The sequence below is a fragment of the Egretta garzetta genome, unplaced genomic scaffold (genome assembly GCF_000687185.1).
Source record: "Egretta garzetta isolate BGI_Z169 unplaced genomic scaffold, ASM68718v1 scaffold111, whole genome shotgun sequence".
Classification (NCBI taxonomy): Eukaryota; Metazoa; Chordata; class Aves; order Pelecaniformes; family Ardeidae; genus Egretta; species Egretta garzetta.
Window position 1 is genome coordinate 1,778,340 of NW_009258672.1, and position 9,972 is coordinate 1,788,311.

Genomic DNA, 9,972 nt, shown 5'->3' on the forward strand with positions numbered 1-9,972 from the left:
CGTATTTTAATTTTTTAGTCATCCAAACAGGAACTACTGTCAGATCAGTCAAGTCCAAAGTAGAAGGAGAAAAAAAAAAGTTGTAACCATTTCAGTATGGAAGATAATACCAGCAAAAAGTTTAAGATCAACTGCAATGAAAACTGTATTCTTCGGTTTAAGCATTTGGCTTAACACATGCTGGAGAGCTAAGGAATCTTTAAAGCCAGATCTAAAGCAAGAACATCAGAAAACACAACACACTGAAGATCAATACAACTTTTACAAATACGAACACTTACCTTTTGACATTAAAGAGAAACTCATCAACATAAAAAGAAGGGCTAGCAGGTTTCCAGTGAGAAGAGTAAGACAATGTTAATAACATCAGCAGATATAAGAGTTGAAGAAGGGATTCTAACATCTACCAAGCAAATTCAGAAGTCCATTTTTATGATAACTTCAGAGAGACCCCAAATTTTCTCTGAGTATGAAGCTCTCATTCCCTCTGGAAAGCAGCATGACCAGGTCCCAGGTGTCTGTACACAAAATGCAAGCATCATGGGAAACGAGTAGAAGGAACCAGGAGTCAGTGCAGTTATAGAAATATGTGTTACCTGATCTCCCCATCATCCTCGATGATGAAATCTCTCATTAGGATTACAGAAAGTGTGGTGGGATAGCTTGCACAACCAGAACACTGTCACAAACAGACTAAGGATATTTTGAGGAGGATGAGCTAAGAAGGCAAGGAAATTCTTGCAAAGGAAAGGGAGGTTTGAATGCATGGACATTCACTTTGAAGTAGGTAAGAAGTAAGTCAAAAGTTTTTGCATGAGGGTTAGAAGACAGAACAACACAGGTGGCATTAGGGTGGACATCTGCTTCAAAGCACCTGATCAAGAAAGCAAAATAGATAAAGCCTTCTTAAGGGAAGCCTTACAAAGAAAGTCCAGTTTTCACAGAGGACTTTGAACACTTCAACATCTGCTGCAAGTGTAATACAGCATGATGGAAACAATCAGGAAATTTTTGGAAGATGCAGAAGGCAATTTCTTGACACAACAGACAAATGAACCAATAAGAATGTGAAGGTTGACGATATCCTAAGAGGCAGTGACTATGCGTAGTCACCCTGACCAGAAGACCATTGTATGTCAAGGAGTTCATGATCCACCTCAGGATTCCCCCGAGGAAGCCCAGGCCTGTGCTGCACAAATCCATTGCCTGCAGGACAAACTCAGCCAGCTCCTTCTAACAGCCTGCGGGCAGCTCCCATTCAGCACCCACAATCACATCACCTGCGTGGCCTTGCCTTTAATCTAAAAGTACAGCAAGAAGTTCACACATGAACATCCATTCTGTTTGACAGCAGAAACAAGTAATAGAGTTTTCTTGAAAGAAAATTCTGTAATAGCTTGAATAATGAAAATGGGATGACACCTTCTTACAGACAGGGTCTGTACAGTATGCTGCACCCCAATGAGAAGCCCACTTGATGCTGCACAACTCAAGTTTCCCAGCATCTAAAGGCATGGAAGATTACCTGTAACATTTTTACTTTATTAAAGCTACTACTATAAAAAAATAGCACTTAAAATGACATTTTTACGGAGTCAGAGTGCCTTTCTTACTGGGATTACAACTGACCAGCATCTCCTGATGCAAAACACCATGATATAGTAGAATTTAAGATCCTGAAAGAATTAAGGAAGGATAGTAGAATTACAGCCCTGGACCTTCAATATAACAGATTTCACCTTGTTGAAGGAGCTGCTTAGAGAGAGCCCTGAAGGGCAAAGGGGTCTAGGAGGGCTTGCTGTTCTACAAGGATCAGTTCCTCAAAGCCCAGGAATGGCCCACTCCAACACACAGAAAGCTGGGAAAAGTTTCTTGAGTTGGCCAGTGTTGGTAAATGGGGATTCCTGACCGAGCTCAAACACAAAGAAGTAGTGCGAAGAGTGCAGAAGTGGAGGTGGGCTACCTGAACAGAAAAACATTGGTTTCAAGGGGAAAACTGTAACCTGCTGCTCTGTAGGGGATCTAGTGGTAAAAGACATGGAAAAGGCCGAGATACTCAAATGAAATCTAATTATTCTGTTACATACGCATAGCCATTATGTTTTCTAATGAGTAAACTATACCTTTCTTTAAGAGGTCAGTAAATATTTCTTTCAGATATTCTGAGACACACAGAAAACTTATCAGAAGACAAAGCAAGAATATTACTGAAGGCTCAAACAAGACAAAATTAAATACTAGGCTGAGAGGAAATTGTTTGGAAATATTAAACCCATTAAAAAGGTTATTCTTCAATGCACTGAACTGGCCAAATGATTCTGTAAACTAACACTTCTTTTTGTTTTGGTTTTTTGGTTTTTTTTTAATAAGGGTATTTAATGTGTTTTTCTTTAAGAAAAAGGTCTAAAATACTGATACTATAAAGAACAACCAACACCAGACACACTTCTAAAATAAAAGACCAGAACAAACACCTTATTAGGCAGGAGATGTTGTATGTATATGAACAACTGGCATTAAATTTCTAAATCATTAAACTGTATCCCCTCAGGCTCCAAGGACTCTTATAACACACAGCACACAGAAAGAGAAAAGATAAGTCTAGGAGAATTCTTAAGTTTCTACTGTGCTTTTAGAGAATCTGCAACACCACGCACCTTTCACACCTAGTTAACCTAAAAAACCACATAGATTTATACATGTAGATATAGGTCTATAGGTGTCTTCCCTTTTGCATATTTTTCAGTGTTTTTTTTCTGCAAGTTTCTGCCAGCTCCCCACACCAGCAGGTATAAAAGTAGAAAGCCATCAGCTACCACACTTGGTTATTTATATAGTGATCAGCTTTAGGTGTCTAGGTGTTTCATGCTCATTTCTTAAGGTGATATCTATTCCTTATTTACTGGATAATAATGCAATCCTACTCTGAAGAAAGAAAAATTTTTTTTTATTTTTTTTTTTTTTTAACAGACTGCATCTGCATCCTTCTCAAACATTCAACTGAACATTGATAAAACCCATGTTCTGTGCGTGGGAACTAAAGCAGAAGTTAGAATTGCAGCTTTCAAAGCATTGGTAGAACAGCTATGGTTTGACTGCCTGCTAGTACAAAACCTTGTCCAGCCTAACACTATGCTGAGCTCTGCCTCATCCTAATGAATGACCCCCCCCTTTCCAGTGTCATCATCTTGTCTACCTAGACAGTCTCCACTTACCTCAGCAGTCCAAGGATGCGTTCACCTCATCTCTACAAACTCCTCCTACTTGCAGCTACAATTTTCAATGTTCCCTCTATATACACAGTTCGCCATCTCACAGTATATCAATACATTCCCTTTTCATGATTCTCAGCTCAATTTTTTCTTCTAGGCTTCCTGGACACCTATGGCTTTCCCACAGCACCTTCCTATCATTTTATTGATTTTAAGTCATTATTATTAGCTTTGTATCTGATGTCAAAGTCCTCCTAATACTTGTGCCTAAGTCCCTATTAGCAAAGGATAACTCTGCATGAAGCTGCAGGCCCATGTTGCAAAGTAAAAGAGAGAGTGGTTTTATTTAAAGGGCAAGTATTTGACAAATCTTAAACATAAGCAAAGATCCTTTTCCTCAGCCATGAACTCTTCTTTTCTGACAACATAGCAGAGATCCAGTAAATAAGCCAAGACAGCCTATTTTATTAGTTTGTGAATATAAAATGTATTTCCAGTATTTTCAAACATAATGTACTCCAGGATATTTCCTTATGAAAAGTCCTCTCATTAAAAGAAATAAAGGAAAAAGCTTTTCAGAACATCAGATCTGCTTTATCTCAACGTTATTTGCATTAGCTTCACAAGAGAAAAAAAACACCCAGATAAACAAGTAATCTCTATGCACAAACCACAATTAGCAATAAGGAATTTGTGATAAAACATGCTGTATAATAATATAAACACCGTCATTCTAGAGGAGCTACTTTAGCTTTTCTGATAATGTTGCCTTAGCAAAGAAAACACGCATATAATAATGACAAGGTATTTGTTCCTAATGCCATTCTCTCTGATCTAAATACATATACACATGCCAATGAAATGCACTGGGGCAAAAAGCTACACATTTATTGAAGCACTAGTGGATTATATGTTGGCAAATTGTTGCAATTAGGGGCCAGCTCCTCATTTCACACAAAATTTACCCTCTCACCAATACAATGGAGGTACATTGACTTAGAGTAGCTAAGAATTTGATCCTCGCATGTTAACACTATTTATAAAGAAGAATATAAATACTTCTACATTCAAAGATGTAATTGCTAGCTTTGCGCAAAAAGAAAAACAGTACATGCTGAGAGAACATGACCAAGTATGGTCATGTGGTATATACCATACATACATTAAAAATATTGCAAGATTTTCTATTTTTTATGCTGTTTCTGGACTTATGTGGTGCTGAATAGATTTACTATGTCACGCACTTGAAGTTCAGCTTCTTACTTTCTTCATCCATACCAAAAAAAGTATGCCCATCAGCAGCCAAACAGTAAAAAACCCACATATCCTTGCATTTCCAGGTAATTCTGCTAAGACTTCATGAAAGCGAATTAGATCTTTGTTTTCCTATACAAGTAGGAAAGTTGTATTAAAAAACAGATCTTGATCAAAGGAGAACAACTACATATACCACCCTGTAATATGTTTTTTTTTTCTTCCTTTATATACAAGTAACTTTTCTTAATGCACAATCTCTGTTACCGTGGTTTGGTAGAAATTCCCATTTTGAGGTAATTGGTGACTGGCTTTAGGCCTCATCTAAACCCCACCGTTTTTGTTTGTAGTATCTTTTATGTCACAGGAATTAGAATCTTCTCCCCTTTTCTTCCTCCCTTCATTTCCCATTGGAAGGGTGTTTCTCTACAACTTCAGCTCTATCATGTATTCTAGTTAATGGTTAAAATCAAAGCCTTAAAATTTCTGTCTATAATTTGGGTCTTTTCTATCTTAAGGTAAATGAAGATCTAGAGCAAACAGGCAGCATCTTACCACATCTTCAAGCTCTAATTCATACTGTCCCTCCAACTCTATTCTTTTATAGCTATTTTTCTTTCATATTTAAAAGGAACAAGCCAAGTAAAAAATAATTAAATCCATCAAAAATGTAGAAATTTGTAAATAATTCTATTTATGATGATGCCTATAATTAAAGATGAACTAAATTCTTGTGGCAATTATCAAGTGTTTTCTTAACAAACCTTGTATATCTAGGCAACAAGCAGGACATGTCTACTCTGAATCTGTGTAAAACCTTGCAAAAGAGCTGGGGACAAGTCTCTTTCAACATATTTTACCAAGGCATAAAAGGAAAAGGTTAAGATGACAGACAGCCAGGGGAAGGCTGGGAAAAGAGACACGTGTCTAAGTTTAACTTTCACTAAAAAATAACTATGTAAAACAGATAGCCCCTAAAGTCATCTGCTCTTAGAGGTTTGATGCAACTTGTTTTAAATAAATGAGAATCATAAATCAGTAATCTTAAAACAGCAACATACCTCACCTTTTCTACAGATCTGCAAATACTGGGAACCCTAGGTCTTAGTACAACCACTTGCTAGAAGCTTTAATAAACACCTCTTTGTTTTAGAACTTCAATACAGTTGTTTCAATAAAGCTTGAAGCTGCAGAAAAAAAAAATGGTGTGACTACCTAAAAATTTAGATCCTCACAAGCAATTCAGTATCCTTACACAGGCTGTAAGAAGAAGCACCTCCCTCTGCTAAAGGAAAGCCTTTCGTTTCTAGTCATCTGGTATACTATAAGGTATTCTTATAGGAACTCAAGACAACAGATTACCCTGCCATTATACTATACTCTTCGAGTACTGAACTCTTTCGGATGAGGACATGACTAAAGACATGCTGAGCTTAAATTTCACTCAGCAATGCAGGAAATCCTAGAAACTTCTGAGTCTTGGTCTTGGAGGTTACCTTCCATAAAGAAGAGAGCTGCCTAGTATAAACTCTACTGTCACTACCCACGTGCTCTCAAACTGTTCACCCTGAATTATTATTATGTAACTATCCAAAAATATCCAATTTACCAAAGCCCTTCTATTTAGTGTTATAGTCTTCCCCAAGCCCGACAAGGCTTCAGCTTGAGCTAGGATCTTTCCAAGTTCTAGGTTTCTTTTTCCTTTTTTAACTTCTATTTAGTATAATAGTGTAAGCCACTCTAAATATAACTATATGTCCTATGCAAAAGTCCTGCTGTGTACATGCTAAAAGCCACCACAGGAATGCAGACCCTCTGTACAGTGTTAACTTTTTCTAGAAAAATGTACGGACTACATTTAAAATCTTTTATATACTCCTGAATCACTACAAATGAATCATTCTATGATTCTGAAACGTTTTGCTTCAGAGAAGCAGAAGTTACTTTGCTATATGACTACACTGCGACTACACTGCAGTTCTGAAGACAGCAAAGCAGTTCATGTCAGAGTTCCCAGTTGATGAGCAGCAAGTTCAGATAAATCCAGCTTACACAATGCTTAAAACAGTGTTGACAGGTTGCCAGACTTCATTTTTGTCTGAAACAAGGTGGTTTTTTTCTTTCCTTTTTATTCTTTTCTTCTTCCAAATTAAAAATCAACAAGCATAAAAGTCAGTGCTTTCTTACTGCAGTTTGATTGTCCAACAGCTGTAGAAATTCCACATGGATCCCACTCCCTCCCCCTGCCCAAGACAGGTAAGTGCTTATACAACAGTATTTGGCAATTAATTTGAAGTACTAATTGAGTCTGTCTGAGCTTAAACTGCATTCCAAAACCACCTTTCTCTTTTTTCTTTTTTTTTTTTTTAAACACTCTTAACTGAGATTAATGAAACATTATTAATACTTTATATATTTCAGACAAATACTAAACACCAAAAAAACAGAGGTTTGGTGCTAGATGACCTCCCGAGGTCCCTTCCAACCCCTGCCATTCTGTAGGTGCAGCCATTTCCTCTGACAGTATCGCAATTAAAAAACTGAATAACTGACTGCAAGGAAAAGCCCACCCCAACTGCCACATCTCATACATAGTAACATCTCAGTTCTCATCAAAAGTTGTTACTTCACCCAAATAGGAACATTTATTTCTGACAATGCAATTTACTTACCTTGTGTCTGCATTTAAGTACAACGCCATAGGCTCCTGAAACAAAGAAAAGATAGAAACCATCTCAAAGCAGAAAAAAAAGCAGCAAGATAAAACAGTCTTCAGTCACCTCCTGGCTATGGAAATAATATTGTTCCCAGTATTATTATCCAGAACTTGCACACACAGGTACTGTACTAAATTTTTGTGCACTGAAACAATTTTGTAAAAATTGTTTGAAGGTAAATGGATTTTAAAATGCTGAAATTATATTTTAAAATATATTTGCAGAGAAGTTTGATAACTTGCGTCTTTCCACTATCCCTACAAGGAAATTAATATAGTAAACTTTGAAAAAAAAACCAAAACAAAATCAAAAACCAAACAGCCCCTCCCCAAAACCATACAATTTCTTTTTCTTCTCAGTCATCTTTCAAACTTATCCTTCCATCTGAGAATGGAATTAGAAGGAGCTGTAGAGAATAAACTGATGTTTCTTAAGATTTGCATACAAGCAATAAAACTTATTACCATCAAGAGAACTAAGTCAAAATCTATATAAAATTCTAATTAATTTTTTATTAAGATACTACTTACCTTCACCTACAACCCCAAGGATCTCAAATTTATTCATCACATTACCAATGTTAGGAATCTTCATCAAGACAAATTCCTCTTACAGTGAGAGCCACAAAACATGGCACAATGGGGAGTGTCCAAAGATTTTGCAAAAGGCAATTGTGAAAAGGCTCTTGGAAAAAAAAATAATTCCACCTTGATCAACCAGACTTCGCACACCCTTTCTTAGTTTCTAGACAGTAGCTTCCTGAGGAAAGAAGAGAAAATAATGTAATTAGTACTTTTTCTCTTTCAGTAAGAGTGCGCAGTGGTATATATAGATCACACCAATATTGCCTAACAGTTGTAACAGACAATTAATTTACTTCTACGCTTTATAATCAAGAGAGCTTAGCAGCATATATAATGGACGGAACCTCTTGAGAACATATATCTGACAGAACAGCTGGCCTTGTAATCCCATAATTAGGATCTCTATTACAGTAATAACTAACTTACACAAAGTTATTTTCTACAGGACAAAAGCAAACGAAAATGTGGATAGGAACTACCTCAGTGTGGAAAAATACACCTGTAATTATTTATGTTCTCAGTTTGTTATATGTTGACAGCTAGGTATAAAAACAAATTGTGTTTAGTCAATTTATTATTTGTCCGCTGTAATGACAAAAAGGATAATGTAGAAAGAACATTAAACAACAGAAAAGTCTTCTACTCCTATTTTCTGTGATTGTTTAAAGAGGGAAATTATTTGCTAGACTGACTAGCAATCAGATTTAGAAAGCTATTTCCATTATCAGCTTATTTAGTAGAAATGTAATAAACAGAAAAAAAAAAGGTTTCAAAGGTTTTTTTTTCATGTTTACCAAACATTCAAGTAATCTCAAATCAAGGAACTATACACAGGGAAAAGAACAAACTTTTTTTTGTGTCAGTCTGTTTTAGTCTCACCACATCTCTCCTATAATTTTATAAATCTGATAAACTAAACACACCAAAGTTTGGTTTTGCTAATTCAGATCGCATTTTTTCCCCAAACATTAAAGGCATACATCCCACATTCAAAAATGGGAAAAAAACCACCTAGAATAGCTTCACCGTGAACTGGAAATATGTAATTTCCACAGCTCAGTGCTCCAAGAACAGGACTACTCATGGGGAACAAGATGGCAGAATAGAAGTGAATTCATTTAATTAACTTATGTGTAATGGGTGAACGTAACCTAATAATATTGGGTTCAGCTCACAAAAAGGGGAAGAGTCATTGCTATTTCACTGTAAGCTAGAGGTGCTGGCCAAAAGCCCTGCGTTGACTGTCACGCATAAGAAAAAGGACATCTCAAGGGTGGAGGGAAATCACCACGACGCTAGCCTCAGCAAGACACAGGGCAATAATTTGGGGGATTTTGTTATTTTAGAAGCAACTTCAGAGTTAATCAACCACAGGATTTGGGAAATAAACTTTGAAAATAAAAACACTGACTTCCGAATTAAAGGGATGGTTGGGTATTTTTCATTTGTTTTTAAAACAGTTACCCACTCCTTAATGGATTATTTCAGTAGTTTAATCTATTGGTTTAATGAATCAATTTTTTCTTCACTTGTGAATTGTATAAAATGCTCTTTCTTTTCCCTTCCATATACTCTCCCTCCTATCTCATTTGGCACCTCCTTCTCACAAAAGCCTTTGTGCTGTTCATCCAGGCTTTCTGATTACAGTAACGAACTAAAAAAAATGAGCTCCTGGAAAAGCGGGAGCAGCTGCTCAGTTGCACCCATCAGCATGAGAACAGAGCCCACACTGAGCTGCTTCGGCTTTCTACTGAAACAGGCCGGTGCCAGGCACAGGGGCGCAGCTGTCTGTCCCCATGCTGCAGCTGAGTGACAGGAATATTGCTACAGAGACCTTGAAAGAAGCATTAATGCCAAAATGTAAACAAGACACAAGAAAACAGGTCAGATGCATTCAGAACAGCAAAAATACTTGCCAGGAAGAAAGGAACAGTCAGAAAAAAATATATGCTGTTTTCTATTAGCGCTATTCAAGAACATCACCAAATCTGCTGCTTGAGTTCCCAACGTTATTCACTGACAAGTCTTTATAGAAATTAGTTTGTGATAAACATTCATTACTTATCTAATGCTATTACTGTACATTATCTTTCTGCCTTACAGTGTACACAATACTTTTTGGATCTATGACAAAACAGTGAAGAAGCTTATGAGATAACATATCAAAAACTCAACAAGAAATTTACATGCAATTTCCTCTTTCCC

The 9,972-nt window shown here is 36.7% G+C and overlaps 1 protein-coding gene across 1 annotated transcript in view; it reads right to left on the reverse strand.

The window, feature by feature from the left end:
* Positions 1 to 7,777, reverse strand: part of CDKL5 (cyclin dependent kinase like 5) — an 83,091-nt gene extending 75,314 nt beyond the window's left edge. Inside the window, exons 1-2 of the mRNA XM_009648805.2 lie at positions 7,714 to 7,777; positions 7,139 to 7,173 (exon numbers count right to left, since the gene is read on the reverse strand). Coding sequence (XP_009647100.1) covers positions 7,139 to 7,173; positions 7,714 to 7,777 — 99 coding nt within the window. The remainder of the gene's footprint in view (positions 1 to 7,138; positions 7,174 to 7,713) is intronic.
* Positions 7,778 to 9,972: the final 2,195 nt, after the last annotated feature.